This window comes from Mytilus californianus, unplaced genomic scaffold (assembly GCF_021869535.1).
Source record: "Mytilus californianus isolate M0D057914Y unplaced genomic scaffold, xbMytCali1.0.p SCAF_8, whole genome shotgun sequence".
NCBI lineage: Eukaryota > Metazoa > Mollusca > Bivalvia > Mytilida > Mytilidae > Mytilus > Mytilus californianus.
In genome coordinates, this window is record NW_026262734.1 from 108,359,988 (window position 1) to 108,377,299 (window position 17,312).

The window sequence follows — 17,312 nt, forward strand, 5'->3', positions numbered from 1 at the left end:
ACCTCTTGAATTCCCATGTATTTCAAAAGACATGAATGATGCAAATCTTAAATGAACTGAATTATCTTATTGTCCGATTTGAAGGTAAATAGGAGGAACGGGGAAATAAAATATACAAGTTCAGCGGCCTATTTATATATTTGATTGTAAAGGAAAGAATTTTAAAAAGAATAATAAGGTGTGGGGAGGGTTAGGAATGGTTATGTAATATCTTGAATATACTTCGCCCCATGTAAGAATACCTTGTCCAATTAGAATCATCACCCCTCCATTCTATTGAGATAATTTGATGAGATTTAAGCTGTTTACAGGCAATTCTGTTGCTGGTGATACATTTATATAGACCCTGTTTTTGTTGTGCAAAATGTTTTTAAATCTCAATGGTAGGCTCAACACGACCAGCATAAACAAGTCTTATGGAATGATATAACTCTTTTTTGTTGAACCCTTATTTGAAATATTCTGACATTGAACATGGAATAATAATGATGCAGAGGGAATAATTCAACACCTCAAAATGTTTCAATGAAGGCTACAGTGTAACGCAGATGCATCCTCTGTATGGTTTTATAAAGGTCGAATGGAAAGACAATAATGAAAAACAAAAACAAGATTACGTACAAATATACCACATAAATTTTTCAAGTTAAACTGTAAACTTTAAATAATACATACTTTTTATTACAACCAGAAATTTTACTCAATACAATAACAACATAAACATGATAAACAAAAAGAAGGAAATTGATTTTTTTTCACATAAGAGAAGTCTAGTAGTATTCGAGATATACATAAATAAATTTCAGGCGTTTTCTGTCATTCTTTTATTTTTTCAAAATCCTTGATCGGAGACAATGACCTATATACGGGTAAAATAGATTTCTCTATGGCTGAATGAGGAAGTTAATTGTGTAGGTGTACAAAATGTAAGTATATGTTTATTGATCTGTCAAAAATGTGTAATAAAACGAGAACGTAAACAAAGTTACTACATTTATTCATATGCAGAGAAGTTCCCTAATGTAATTTTGTTTCTTTACCTTCAAAATACTGATAGTACCGAAGGACAAGTGAAATCTTTTTCGGCATTGTATTGTTTACATGGTTTACTTAATCGAGGAAAATACGTCCAATCATTCCGATTTTCATTAAATACAGTTTCACATTTAAACATTAGAATATGTTTTTTTTTGTGGAAAAGGAGGTGTTATCATGGGCATTGTTCATAACTTTAAATTCGAAATTATTATTGATATTTATTGTTATATTATGTTATCTTTCATATCTACATTTTCCAAGAATTATATACATAAAAATAGAAATTGTATTTCATCCCACGCATGTAACACGGCAACACGGAATGAAAGAACAAACTACATAAAATATTAATCACTGACAAATAGATGACACATAGACCAACATGCATCTCTAACATCAATGAACAAGCAAATCTACCATTTTTCCAGGATCGTATTCGACCCCGGAAAGTTAACATTGGTTAATTTCTGTTGCCTTTAGAGCCGGATTTGTGGAAAGGGGGGGTCGGGGTCCCCTGGCCTCCCCTATGGAGATACATATATGGATAATTCATAGAAATTTATATGCCCCACGTCCCACTAAAAGAAAAAAAAAGATGTGCACAATGGCTTTATATGATGCAATTTCAGAGAAAATTTTTCAATTTCTAGTTTGCGATTTTTGAAAGGGTATTGAAATGCGTACTGAAGTATGTAATGTTTTGCTAAAGGAAATCGTGATTATCATTCTGATCAAAACTCAAAATAGGAGGTGCACAATAGTAATATATATTCAATATTATGCAAAGAATGCTAGAAAGTTGCATTCAATTGTAATAAGGGGTTGAGGAGGGGGTTCAGATAATAAAAAAATGGTATCCCCTTAACAAAGATATGGTAAAGCCATTTTGTCTTTTCATTCACAATCTTGGAACAAGCAGTCATCATGCATTCATCCCTAATCTCAACATTCATTCAGCTCAAAAATCATTTTGTATCGTTTATGGTTACCAACTACTAATAGGATGTAATCGATATTCATCGATATGAATAAAATGATCATAGATACCAGGATTGACATTTCATATTTGCGCCAGACTCACCAGTGACGCTCGAATAAAAAAAAGATAAAAAGTCAAAATAAAGTACGAAGTTGAAGCGCTTTGACGACCAAAAATTCCTAAAAGTTTTGCCAAATACAGCTTAGGTTATCTATTCCTGAGGTATAAAAGCCTTAACATTTTAAAAATTGAAAGTTATGTAAGCAGTTAATTTATAAATTATTATGAACATATCAATGATAGCCCAAGTCAACACAGAAGTGCTTAAAACTGTGCTGATGATACACTATGGGAATTAAAACTCCACCAGCAGTTGCATCGACTAATGGAGATTATAACAAAATGAGATATATAGATAAACTACTTGCAAGTTTCCTTCTGGACCACTTTCTCAAAAAGTTGTCAAACAAATGGATAAATAGGAGGGGAACAATGCCCTCGTTAACCGTAGATTCTTTGCAAGTTTTGTTGTAATGCAGACTGTTGTTAACGGAAATTTGGAACACAGGCTGCTGATCTATTTTTTTTGGACATATTGCTTGTTCGTCGCCTTTTGAAAAATATTGTTTTTACACATGAAAAGTTTATAGATAGTCATGTAAATGTTAATTTTATTCAATAAATAGACTGAAAATGAACAGTTGTTTTTTATCAAAGATTCCTAGACCCACCTTCTTTTATTCCGTCAAGTTGAAAATTGAGTTGATTTAATATACAAAGTAATATCAATGAAAGGATACTAGAACTCCAGTCGTAAGACTTCCACGCTTTTGCTAACAAACAACCAACCCTTAGCATCGTAGTTACTATCAAAGAACAATTTTATAAATTCTATCTGTTTAAATTGACCAGTGCTTTAGTGTATCAAATTATGAATCCTTTAATGAAAAGAGCACCGTATACTCATTTTAACTTTCCACATTTGGTAATTTCATACGGTTTGTCGAAGCAACACAAAAAAAAAACAAATATGACTCACAAAAATGTTTATTACACTTATGATCGGATATCGGTTTACTTTTGACTTATGAAGTGCACTGACAAAAATCCGTTTACTTTTTACTTTTTTTCTAGTCGATCAACCATGGATTGGAAAAAGGCTTTTGCAAAAAATAGAGTAGAGATTGTAAGGAATTTAGCCAATCCAAACGATGTGGCTGGCTGTCTTTTTAGCGATAGAGTGTTTACAGAGGAAATGAGAGATGGAGTACAAGTAAGATATTTTGTACTTTTTGTATTTTACACATTTTCGGTACAAGTATTTTGAGTCATAAACTTATATCCTTTTCACGAATGTGACCTACCGAATTAGACTTTTTACCGGGGTTGTAATAACATGAGCAACACGACGGGTGCCACGTGTGGAGCAGGATCTGCTTACCTTTCCGGAGCACCTGATATCACCACAAGTCTTTGATAGTTTTCCTGGTTACTGCGGCTTAGTCTTTATTTTCCTATATTGTGTTTTGTGTACTATTGTTTGTCTATTTGTCTTTTTCTTTTGTAGCCACGGCGTTGTCAGTTTATTTTTGATCTATGAGTTTGAATGTCCCTCTGATATCTTTCGCCCTCTTTTTTTTTATCTTGAATGTTTCAAAGCATAATTCATTTTTGATTGTTTGGTTTTTAATGAAGTATATTGAAAACTTAAGGTGACCTGGTTACTATTTAGTTTGTTACAGAAGAAATACGGACGGAAAGATGCTTTGTGTAATTCCGATGATGGTTATTTGCTTATATCCAATGAGCTTTTGTGTGGAATTTTTACTGTGTATTTCAGTTCTGGATATCGGGGCATTTTATAGCTTACTATGCGGTATTGGCTTGGCTTATTGTTGAAGGCCGCACGGTTACATATAGCTGTTAATTTCTGTGTCATTTTGTCTCTTACGGAGAGTTGTATCATTTGCAATTATACTACAGGGGCCAGCTGAAGGACGCCTCCGGGTGCGGAATTATCTCGCTGCGTTGAAGACCCATTGGTTGCCTTCGGCTGTTGTCTCCTCTATGGTCGGGTTGTTGTCTCTTTGACACATTCCCCATTTCCATTCTCAATTTTACATCATTTTTTTATATTGATACATTTGAAGTCTTGACAAGCATTTCTTTTTTTTTTAAAAAAAAGACAAAATCTGCACACATTTTTAAGTGTGTCAATTTAGCAAAGACTAATAGGGGGAAACAATGGCGGTATTATCCCTATTTCTTCAATATGTACATCCACCTTTGACCATGTATGTACGTTTTGAAATTCATGCTATTTCACAGAAATATAACAAAGATTGAATATCCAGAGTGATTGAGTCTCAAAACCACATTTGACGGAAATTGCCATTTTATTTGGAAAGGTTCCTTCTTTTAATATTCATTTTAAACACAAAGTACAAGAGATCGTATTCAAGCCTCCTTTGTCCATATCCAGTTTCAAGGAATAGGGGCGATAGATTGAAAAACGAATTCAGAATTAAGTAATCAAAGTTTAATACAATTATGCAAAAATTCAGCAGGCCCCTAAATAAAACGTGTACTAGTTCAGTGAAAATGGACGTCATACTTAACTCCAAAACATATAAATGAACTAAAATTAAAAACATAAGTCAAATAAAGGCCAGAGGCTCTTGACAGTAAAACAGAGTTTTAAAGAATTCCAAGTGCGATGTCAGAATAGGTACAAAAAGAATGACTTGACAACAGTGTTGTAACTATATCCCTTCTGGATAAGTCTGTTTTAAGGTTTGGTAAGGTTTTGAGGTGAATGCCAACATTGTTGTGCTTTGTAAAGCATATTACTATAACAGATTGGATATTTGTTTTGTAGCAAGAACTTGAGACAGAACAGAAGAACAGAATGATACTTGACACTCTCCACAGGCGAGGTCAACGTAGTGTTAAAAGTCTTTACAATGCTTTCCAAGAAACTGGGAATGATCATTTGGCAGATCTGTTACTACCCTATGCTAAGATTATTGAACAAAAAGAGAATTTTAATGACCCAAAAGGTAAAAATAATAAGCTTTTGGACGTTTGGTCTTCATTCAAGTCACAATTTGTAACTTGTCTCACACCGAACAGCAAGCTGTACATATATTACAGCATAAAGTATGAAATTCAATAATAAAAAAAATAAAACAAATATTATACTGCTTTACTGTTATTAGGTTTTAACAAAATATTCTTCAATATCATTTGTTTTTTATAAAGATTAAGCCTTATATATATTGTTTCACAAAAAAACTTCCAGATATCAACAAGGAACGTTAATAGTATTTAGCTCTGGTTCTTGGAACATAAACAATTACTTTCTATAACTAACCTGATGCGGGGTAAACTCATATGCTTATGAAGAGTAAGCAGTTTCAGCTACACCTGTACAAGTCATGCAAGTTCAAATCCTATGATAAATCTCATTAGGTGATGTCACTTTCCTCGAGGAAAGATGTCGGGATTGTAAAATGTTGTACTGCCAATGTATCCGAGAAGGTCTTCTGTAGACCGATTTTCAACCAACTCGTGATGGCGTCCGCAAAACGGTTGAAGGTTGACTTTAACTACACCAATTAGGAATATCTTTAAGTATTTAAACGTGTCGATGTATGGTGATTAACTCAATCCATCAATAAACTCGATTATCCTGTGTCATTCACTCAAAATCATTTTTTTTTAAAACAAAACAAGTAATTGATAAACGATTTTCCCACATTTTCCAACATGGCAACAACGTTACTGCTTTAGAAAGATTGGACATTTTTTTCAGATAATGCTACAGAAAAAGGTATATTACATGAAGCTGATATTCTTTTTGTAAGTATTTTGCCCTTACATACACGTCAGAATATCAATTTCAGGAATAGGACAGCTGTTTTTCATTGGTTCCAGGTATATTTATAGGCGAGTTTTTGGTTTTGTGGTTGCAGGTTTTTAAATGACCTTGGAATTCGGTATTTTTGTTTATCTGTTTTTTTTCAAGAAACTCTCTAGACCTTAACATACCTTATTTTTTATTTTGACCACGGTATAGTATAAATTCATAGTTCAAATCTTGTGTTTCAGAATGGCCACCAGAGAAATCTGAACAAACAGCCATGGAGGAGCATGGAGTTTTTAAAATAAAAGACCTAAAAAGTCCTCTTTTGCACGACTATAATAAAGAAGTATGTAATTACTTTTGCGACTGTGGTTTCCTTTGCTGCAGTCAATTATTATTATCATGTTTTGATATAAATAGCTTTGATATTTTATGGCAAAACGATTGTATGTTGAATCTTATTTTTATATTTAACATTTGAAGCGTTGATTGGTCTTTTTCATATAAATTATATCGAAGTTTGGTAACATCTGTCAGCTACAAATCTGCATCTCTTAATCAAAATGAGTACTAAGTAAATTGAATAAAAATGTTTCTTGTGTTATTCGAAACAAAGTTGACCAAATCAGCAAACAATAATCCTCACAATTGTAAAACATATCGTTAAACTATATACGATATTATCCTTATATATGATGCAAGAAAAAACATAATAGAACTCATAATGACAATACATCAAACGAGCAATATTTACATATGAAACAGTTATCATACATTTGTAGTTGTATATTTATAGTTAATAAGTATACATAAGAAAGGATGCAACTCCGGGAATCAAAGTTGACTATTAAGAGTTTTAGTTTTTACTTGACTTTAAGACTTTAAACTGGAAAACACAATCGTTATAGTTTCTGACTTTCCAAACGTTTCATTTTAAATTTACGTGGTGAAAGTCACGCAAGAGTCGCGCTCAAGTTATTTTTAACTAATGTGTCGATAACACTGCAGATACAGAAACATTCACACAAGTGTACAATCCGCTACACAGATAGTGTTTTGGTACTGGTGATTTGAAATGATTCGTTATTACAAAATATTCTCAGTAACTGAATGAATGGGTCTATACCACTCTGGTGGAAAGTGAATTCTCTAATGTGTCACCAATTCAGTAGTCAGTTATTCGGTAATAGCACGTTTTATAACATAAGTTTCTAATCCCCTTGAAAAATAAAGAAATTATTAAATAAAATTAGGTTCGAACTCTGTCAGCCATGGTTGATTTTAGTTGCATTTTGGCTTTACCTTTCAGAACCTTTTTGGTTATATAGCTCATATAGTTCCTCATTAATTTTGGATGTTTTTCATCACTGCTTACAAATATCTATGTTTGAGTGTCCTGATAAAGGAAAATCTAGAAAACCGATAGGGACGTGCAACATTTAGAGTTCCAAATGGTGAAGTTGAAATCACTCTTTCGTAAATGTTACGGACGCCATCACGAGTTGGTTGACCGTTATGGAATTACCGTTTCACAGATGATATCGGATATGTTCCTCAACTCGTAACTACAATCCCCTTCCCTTTTCACGAATATGACCTACCGAATTAGTCTATTTACCGGTTTTGTTATAACATGAGCAACACGACTGGTGCCACATGTGGAACAGGATCTGCTTTCCCTTCTGGAGCATCTGAGATAACCCCCAGTTTTTGGTGGGGTTTGTTATGTTTAGTCTTTAGTTTTCTATGTTGTGTATTGTGTTCTATTTTTTGTCTGTTTGTCTTTTTCTTTTTAGCCATGGCGTTGTCAGTTTATTTTCGATCTATGAGTATGACTGTCTCTCTGGTATCTTTCGACCCTCTTTTATAGATTGTTATTTTATTTACTAGCACGGAATTTGTTCCACTGCATGGAAACATTTGTCCTACTTTGGGACTTACAGATATCATCAGCTGAGTAATCAGTGTTTTTGTACTGATTTAATTTGTAATATACTTTTTCAAAAAATTCCCCTTTGATACATGTAGAATGCCTTAAATAAACAAAAATATATGGGGGATAGTTGTCGCTTTTGCAATCATACCACATCTTCTTATTTCTATAAGGTATCCAAATAACAGAGGAAAAATTGACCCTATTTGTTCCTTTTGGCCATATTGCTCCTAACGGGTCTACGTATTGTTGCACCTTTCAAATGTTAAGGGTAGGACGTTTCTGATGAAGGTCTATTAAGAAAAGCGTTTCGTAATCTATAAAGAAATATTTTCTGGATTTTGAGTGGGATTCGTGCTGCTCTGTCTTTATATATTTTTCTATCTTGTGTTTTGTGTACTGTTGTTGGTCATTTTGGTCTCTTGTTTATATTTATAAATAACTTAATTTGAAAGGTGCTTTATAAAAGGGGGAACTGTTCATTCGATACATCAAAATAATTTTAGAGAACATTTGTTTTAACAGGATGTCTATAGACTTTGTTGGGAAAAACGAGGAAAGGTCTTTATTATGAATAATAAATTTTCAAATTCAACCTGGGAAAGACATGGCTCAGACGTTGATGTAAAAAATCTGACAGATTTATTCCAAGAGTTGCATTTCGAAGTTGTAACAAAGACAGATACACCAGCAAAGGTGAGGCTATTAAGTTAACCATTTTCGTCATGCAATATGGACAATACGAAAGCATTTAACATATTCTTTGAATTTTTTTATCCGAATATTACAAAAGGGATCTTTTACCGTTCAGGAAAACCGTCTGTTATCATGTTTTTCTCGTGCCAGTGTAAAGTTTTGGTTCAAAGCAGTTTATAATGTAGTCATGGTATCATGAAACGTAGTACAGATGTTTATTGTAGTGTTTTAACTTTTAAGAATACAATGATAGTTATAGCAGAAACGGTATACATGTAACTGCACCATGCACTGATAATGTCTTTTCGGTTATGATCGAGAAACAATGTTTAAAGACCGAAGCATAAGACAAACATTGAGAGACTGATATAACCGAAAAAGGTAACTAGAGCAGAATTCAGTATTTTTTTGCTGACACGATTATAACATACCGCCCAAAATTATTGTTGATAAATATCCGAAATTATTAAGTGACTAATGTTCATACCTTATAAGCACAGTTGACCATGGACAGATTTTGATAACTTTACGGGTCTACAGGTCATACAGCTACTCATGTATTAACAGTTTTATTCGTCGTAGGCTTTCAAGTTTTCCATTTGGGAAGATTGGGGATTTATGCCAAAAATTCGTGTTTCACTCAATTTTTATTTGGTTAAAGATATGGGTTAAGGTAGTTTATCATGAAGATAGGGGTCACATCAACTTGAAACATGTTTGAAAATTATTTAGGGTTAAGTTTCATTGACTATTTATTTGGTTAAAGATTTTGGTTAAGGTAGTTTACAATGAAGTTAGGGTGACATCAACTTAAAAAATGTTCAAAATTTATTCAATATGATCTGAACTTTTGATTTTTCATTTTAAATTATGTGTGTATCCACTATAGAATTGTTGACCTAAAAAAAAATTTCTTTATGAGATTGTGGGATTTTAACAACATTTTTTTGAAACTTCAGTCTAAATCGATGACTTTTTCCAATATTTGCCAAGGATTTTCTTTGAAATTAATTTATAAGTTTTTTTTTTCGATATCATTGTAGGAAATGTTCGAATTTCTAATCAAAGAAAGAAATAAAATAGAGAACTGGAAGGACATTGAATGTATAGTCCTTATCCTCATGAGTCATGGAACATCTGGCTACATATACGGAAGCGACCGCATACCAATAAAATTATCAGATCTCACATACGTTTTTGATTCAGAACATTGCATAGGTTTAGATGACAAACCAAGATTGGTATTTGTGCAAGCTTGTCGAGGAGGTAATACGATAAGAATAAATGCAAAAGATAATTAATTTTAGGAATTTAGCTATATATGTCATATATCTATGGAGAATTTATCAGTATCTATTGGTAACGGTACTAATATGCTTGGACAAACTCTGGAAGTGGTAGAGGGATAACTGTGTTTGATTTTATAAGATGAAAATTCCTGTACTTCAAGATGATATTTGTAGACGTTCATTGTATCATATTTGAACGATTTTTAAAGGTCGGTCATGAGTTATAATTGCGTATTGTTTGGTATCGACGATCAGCATTTAATCCCCGATTAACCTGTATGTAAGTAAGGGATTCCATCATTATGAAGTCAGGAATATATGTTAAGTGTTTCGTTATGAACAAAATAGGGATGTTTCTAGTCCTCTTTGACACTTTCTATTCAATTCTAAAGCCTACAAAAACTTAACAAATGTCTCGTGTTAACGTTTGACATCGAAAATGTATCTTTTACGTCAGACATTTTTGTTGCCAAAGACGAGAACAACGTATTGCGAAATTTATGAGATTTGTACACCAAATTAATGATGAAAAGTGTATAGGGGTTCCAGAAGAGTGATCTGGTCCTGCTTTAAATGTTTTAACCATTATTCTACTCATAATTACCAGAAATCAGGTGATGAATCGCATTGATTAGTGTTGTCACTTTTGCGAAAAAGTTGACGGGTTCGTACTGTATGTTGTACGGAGGCCAATTTTTTAATTGCTTCGTAAACATACTGTTATCTGATATATGCACCTTTATGTTAAAAGGTAATAAGGAAGAAACATTACGATTTAAACAAATAATTGAAGTAATATTTTTGGAGTTAGAAGCAATTATTAAAAAGGAATATTGAAATGATATATTGCTATGTGCAGTATACCTTTTTGAACTTAATTTGAAGTTCGGTTTTTTTTTCAATTTGACCGGGTTATCTTATTGGTTACTGATATATATCTTTGAACCATTTTTGTAAATGTTCAATTTCATTTCAAGTAACCGATCAGGGCAAAATAGCAGAGCTTTGCGTAAAAGTGGAAAATCAGAAAATCCAGCCTAAATCTGGTGATGAACTAGATTCAGAAACGTTCCATGATGAAAAGCCAACACAAGTAAAGCACCCTTCAGCAGATTTTTTTATTGTGTATGCAACACCAGAAGGTAACTTGGAATACATAAAAAACAATAACAGCATTGCTATGTTTATTATTGAAAAAGATAAAATTAAGAACGGAAATGCAGAATGTGACAAAAACAACAACCCGATTAAAGAGCCAAAACAAAAGCCGAAAGCCACCAATGGGTCTTCAACATCGCGAATCTAACATCGACCTAATTTCTTTACGCGATCGAATCACGATAAACAATATCGAATACATAAGAGCCATTGTAAATAATTATGATGAGTATAACTGTAACTATAACTTCAAGGACATGAATGGTAAAAAACTTACTTGTATAACAAATGCTTTCAATACAGCGTTTCATTAAAACATGAATACAGTAAACCGTTGTTCAGTTCATTAACCATGAAGCAACTTATACAACCCACACACTTTAGCTATGATTTGTAATCATTTTCTGCTATATTTAAGTCTGCATAAAATAATGTCTTTTTTACCTAATGTTTTGTCAGGGACATCCGCCTACAGGCATATTGAAAGTGGATCCTGGTTTTTAAATGCTGTTGTTTGGACGTTCAAATATCATGCCAAACGTGAAGAGCTGCAACATCTACTTATAAGAGTTAGTATACTTAACGTGTCTCTATAATAAAGTAACCATTTCGAAATCAAATTATGTTCTTTGAAACAGGGTACTTGGGAAAATACGCTGATGATTTATGTTCAACTTTGGTAAAGCTAAGCTACACCAATTTAATTTCTGGCAAAGAAAACTGTATGATGACCCGAAGTAACTTATATCTTTGTACTGTGGTTCTTTGGTAGATTGTTGTCATATTGAACATCCCACCACGTTTCCCTCTTTAATATATTATAAATTGAATGAAAGTAGTTAGTGTTAATTAATTAGTTAGGACATCAATAAACTTGACTAAATATTGGCAAATAAGGGCATATCCGATTGATCTGATTAATATTTTGTATGTCATGAACTAGTTCTTTCCCATATTGAGAAACATAAAGCATTTTAAAGAACTTGATATTTCCAAAGGCTGTAGAAAGTATTTGCCGTCGCATGTTTCAATGGAATATAGTCAATTGTCGTTAGTCATATATTTGAACACTACCGAGTTTTTTGTAGTGTGATTTTGCCAGCGTCTCACTAGAAAGTTGATGAATCAGGGTAATGTCAAGGAATGTCCCTTTTTGTAAAAAAAAAATAAATTAAAGATACCAAGATATTGTTGACAAATATTCCGTATTGACTTCACAAATCATACATGATTGTCCTGAAGTTTAGATTTTAGGTACTGAGGTTGTTTGAATTTGATAAGACTGTCGTACAAGTGAGAGGTTTAGCGCTATAAAACCAGGTTCAATCCACCATTTTCTACATTTGAAAATGCCTGTACCAAGTCAGGAATATGACAGTTGTTGTCCATTCGTTTGATGTGTTTTGTCATTTGATTTTGCCATGTGATTAGGGACTTTCCGATTGAATTTTCCTCGGAGTTCAGTATTTTTGTGATTTTACTTTTTATCATCTTAATTACGTGTTATAGTGTTATTTTTATTTGTCATTCTATATTTTTAACCTTTATTGTTTAGTCCATTTATTTTTGGTAATATCCTTTTGGCATGAATTATTATTTATGCATGCCGCCATTGTGTTATTGTGCTATGGTAATTTTTTGTATTCTTGTCTATTATTTTTGCTTAAATGCTTTGTCTATGTAGTGTCTACATGCCATTTTGTTTTTCTTTGTTGACATAGTTGGTTTTATATTTAGTGCGTAAGATTATAACACAATGCTAACTGTTGTTCTCCAACTTCGATGTTTGTTTTGATCACACATTGTTGTCAATATAATGGGTTTTATGCTAGAGTCATACAAGTGAGAGGTTCGCTAGCTTCAAAACCATTTTTATTCCACCATTTTCTACATTAAGAAACGCCTGTACCAAGTTATGAATAAGACAGTTGTTTTTTACATTTGTTTGATGTGTTTTAGCATTTGCCTTTTGTTAAGTGACTTTCCGTTTTGAATTTTCCTTGGAGTTCGGTATTTTTCTTATTATACCTTTTGTGGACTTCTTTTTTGTATGTTGTCTGTATTGCAACATGGTGGTGTCAGCCCTGCTTCAATTTATGTAATTATGACTGCCCCTTTTGCATTCAAATGAATATTCAAGAATATTAAAACAGAAAGAAACAGAAAGAAATCGTTAATAATGTTTTGTTGTTAGAGTTTAAATAAGTTCAAGTTTATTTACTCCAAAAAAGACAGTTACTTTAATTTTTACTATTTACCTTATTTGAGACCAACATCGAATGTCTGGTGAAATACTATTTTCTATGTAAAAGATAGAATCTTTTATAAATTATATGTGCCATATGAAGCGTATTGTGTTCATTGATTGAATTTTATATTGTGTCGAGCAGTTGATAAGGGAAATTATATATTTGGTAACATAGTGACCAATAACTTACCTTCTCGGTATTATTTATATCAAGATATAACAAAGACTATTTATAGTGAAGAAACGACTGTTGTCGATGTCAAAAGTCAGTAAAATAAGATTCATTAGATAGTTGTATAGGTATCGATTATCAGGTTGTCTGCATATTGGTATTGTAAATATCAGCTGCGAGCCACACTGTGAAACATTTTGTCGAGTAAACGCAGCGGATGAGTTCAAAAATGCTCCATATTGCATCGCGACGCTCACATATAACAGTACAAAAATGCAGACAACCAGCTGATCAATTAATCGGGTTTAATTTGCGTATTTGTCATGATAAAAACAAGTGTTTTCTTTGTTTCAACAGCAAATTGAAAGAGGATTTGATAAGTTTGGGTCAGATTAAAACTTTGGTTCATTCATTATGACATCAATGATATATGTCTGTGTCAAAGTTATTAAAGACGGATCATCGTATTTGACTTCACAAAGCCGTGATGTGAAATTTCTTAAGACCTGAGCAGGGTGATACGGACAGTTGGACGACTGATACATTTTTATATCTGTTTTGCAAAAATCGAAAGGAGATACTTTTACCTTTGTCGTAAAAGCTCAAAAACATATCAAGGAATGCTATGCTGATTGATGAAGCATTTTGGTTCCAAACATCAGATTATCAGGGAAACCCTTTTTATAATCTGACTGAAATTTTTCTGCATAAAACTAACTAGTCCTCATATTTACAGTCCACTACTGCACACGGTCTTCCGAAAAATACAGCAAATCGTCGTGACATATTTTTTTATTTTGTTGTATTTTGCATTGAGAAGTATTTCTTGGTCTACCATTCTGGAATGTAAACATTAATAATTTGATAGGAGATGAAAAGAACTACACAGAGATCGGTTTACATGATCTTCTTATCACTTTACGGGATCTATAAAATTATGATGGTTTTTGTTTTTAGGTAAACAGATTAGTCGCAAAAGGAAAAGGTTCAGCTTTATATGAACAGAAGCTAACTGTATCGGAGGTTAAATCAAATCTGAGGAAGAAATTTTACTTCTTTCCCGGTGTTTATGGTGAATCACCTCAGTTCTTCAATGAATGAACGACATCAACAATGTATTTGGCTGTCAAAAGAAGATACTGATAAAAAAAATTATTATATGGTTTGGCATGTTTTGTAAATGTAATCAACATATACATATCATATACATGGTTTCAATTTATTATTCGACATTTTCATACAAGATTTGGGGATATTGTAATCCAAATAGTATTTAAGAAGCTTTGTTCTTTTATAGTAATGCAAATATTCTGACCAGTTCAATATTTTTTTTATTTCATCAAGAAACAAAAAATTGAAACATCATCTGACAAAGTCTTTGCTTGTTTAAAAATTGAGAACTTACTGTACTGACATATCCATTGAAATATATTGAATCTGAATATAATCTAAAATTTACAAAATTAAGCCATGTGTGTCCATTGTTCCGGTGTGTATCTTATTTACGAATGTAATTTTACTCATTATATATATATATTTATCAAAATAAAAATATAATGGTCAAAATGCTGTTAAAGTCTTAAAGTCATTTAATTCAGTACATTTTTTTCTAACTATATATGTATTATAGATACAATTGATAAACTCTGTTTTGTTAAAAAAAAACCATAAGCCGCTTATTATTAAGAAGGTATTGTAAGTGAGTTTAAACAACACTGTTACTATGTTACTATGTTAGCATCTGAGAGCACCCCGTTTTTAGTGGAGTTCATGTTGCTTAGTCTTTAGTTTTCCATGTTGTGTTTTGTGTATTTTTAAGATTATACAATATTTATAAAACCATACTAGACAAATTGAATGCTACAAACGTGAAAACCCACTAGTTTTACGAAAAATAATCACAATAACGTACAAAATAAGAAAATAGGAAATACTATAGGCTTGGAATAAACAAATAGAAACCAGGGATTCGAGCCTTAACCCACAAGTCTTCACTTCTAACTTGACTTTATAATTCATTGATCTTAACCTCGCGGCTACCAACATATACTATACGATTGTTTTTTCTGTGTATATAAAAGTACAAGCCCTGTGTGTCTGTTGTACCGATATGTATAGTATGTTCCTTTATATATATGAAATAGCCATCTAAACTGCAACCCATTGACAGCCGAGCGGTTTCATTGATGTGTCGATGTCAGTGAAATTTTTCAAGGTAAGGTTCAATTCGTAGTGAAGGCATATAAAAACTACAAATATTAAACGTTAGTTTTTAAATTTATTCCGTTACTGAACAGAAATCAGTAAAATAGCTGATTCAAACTTAACGAATTTAATCACACAAAGAAAACAATTGAATATAATTTGGTGAGTACATTTCAGCAACCGATTTAGGAAGTGTTGATTTTAGAAAAAGAAATCACGGTAAATGAATAGGCGACTTCACGGCTATGGTTTAATTATATACATAAAAATTAAGCACAAAAATGAAACAATTAAATATAAGTTGGTCAGTCCATTTCAGTCACGGCGTTAGTAAGCTTTTATTCTAAACAAAAACATTGCTTAAATGTAAAGGTAATGGTTAAAAGAGGAACGATTAATTGGGCATATGTGATCAGCTTTGTTTTTTTTTTATTATATTCTTCAGTCATAAGTCTTTAGTTCATTTTTGATAGGAATGGTCATTTTCTTTTTTTTTAGTCGTAATCGTTCATCTATCATTCTTATCCTTTCACCTATTTCGCATGCTAAAATATGATTTACTTAATTTTATTTTAGAAAACGGTCTCTTTATTTATTTTTAATGTATTCCATTAGAACGTTGCCTTGCATTTATAGAAGCAGTGATTAAATACGGCCAATAACTTTTATCGAGGAACGTTACAAAATGGTATTTTCATGAACTACAATGTGACATATATTTAAAGCATTTGCGTCGTTTAGATGAACAATCTTAGACTCAAATTCAGTTCTGACATATTAATCAAATGAGGTCAGCAACAATGCAGACATAATTTAAATTTGTTTTTCGTGACAATATTTTTGATCAAGCAGCTAAAATTGTGCAATCATACATCATAGATGTACAAAACAACTGACTGAAAACAATAAAAAAAAACATACCAATATTTTTTACAAAGAAGCCAACAAAAAGGTGTTTATAGTTAATTGTGCAATTTAGTTAAATCTTATGGAATGGATGTTTTCTGATTGACATATTCGTCTGAGATACCTTTTTTATTTGTTGTTCTTTGAACGCTGTGAGTAGATGCAAGTACTCTCAGATGTAGGAATACTCTGCCACGTCGGTCTGTTTTTGTAAGATGCATTTATTTTGTTGCTATATAACACAACTATTCCAAGTGAGGAGAGGGTAGAGCGCTAACACATATGCTTAACCCTGCTACATTATTCATGTGCGTGTCCCAAGTGAGGAGCTTTTAGTTATTAATTAGGCCGTTAGTTTTTTCGTTTTCACATTTTTCATGTCGGAGCCTTTTATTGCCGACTCTTATATGGTATTGTTTTTCCTCATTGTTGATGGCCTAGCGTAATTACATTTCGTTAACAGAGAATGTGGCGTAATTAAATATGGTGGTGAAGGGTATACCCTCCCTTATGATGGGCAACTCACAGTTCTTTAAAACTTTCAAAAGATTGTTGAAGGACAAACTACGTTTTGAGATAAACCCTAGTTGTCAGATCAACAATTTGGACAAAAACTAAAAAAAGGAGATTGAGAATCTGTAAACAGAAAAAAAGAGTAGCTAATTGATAATAGTTATTGCTCTGTAATAGCGATGTATACTAAATTAATTGTTTTTGTTTATTTTCTTGAAAAAAATAAAAGATGGGTAGACATTTGATAGGCAAATATGATTGACAAGAGAGGGACGAAAGATACCAGAGGGACATTCAAACTCATAGATTG

General features: G+C 32.3%; 1 protein-coding gene across 2 annotated transcripts; it reads left to right on the forward strand.

Annotated features, from left to right (window-relative positions):
- The first annotated feature begins 852 nt into the window (after positions 1-852).
- LOC127711511 (caspase-3-like) lies at positions 853-14,942 on the forward strand. 2 transcript variants are annotated; one of them, XM_052217593.1, is made up of 9 exons: positions 853-926; positions 3,152-3,290; positions 4,896-5,076; positions 5,832-5,878; positions 8,341-8,511; positions 9,555-9,777; positions 10,778-10,942; positions 11,418-11,527; positions 14,336-14,942. In XM_052217593.1, exons 2-9 carry the CDS (start codon positions 3,162-3,164, stop codon positions 14,477-14,479), a joined length of 1,170 nt encoding a protein of 389 aa, XP_052073553.1. In that variant the 5' UTR covers positions 853-926; positions 3,152-3,161; the 3' UTR covers positions 14,480-14,942. The 2 variants fall into 2 exon arrangements, with proteins under 2 accessions (XP_052073553.1, XP_052073552.1); XM_052217592.1 differs by lacking the exon at positions 5,832-5,878 and adding an exon at positions 6,128-6,228 and having other exon boundaries at positions 854-926.
- The last annotated feature ends 2,370 nt before the right edge of the window (positions 14,943-17,312 follow it).

Excerpts from the sequence above, each read along its gene's own strand:
- LOC127711511 (XM_052217592.1), top strand. The coding sequence starts at position 3,162 with ATGGATTGGAAAAAGGCTTTTGCAAAAAATAGAGTAGAGATTGTAAGG. Across the intron at positions 3,291-4,895 it reads AAATGAGAGATGGAGTACAA|CAAGAACTTGAGACAGAACA; the intron begins GTAAGATATTTT and ends TTTGTTTTGTAG. Across the intron at positions 6,229-8,340 it reads TGCACGACTATAATAAAGAA|GATGTCTATAGACTTTGTTG; the intron begins GTATGTAATTAC and ends TTGTTTTAACAG.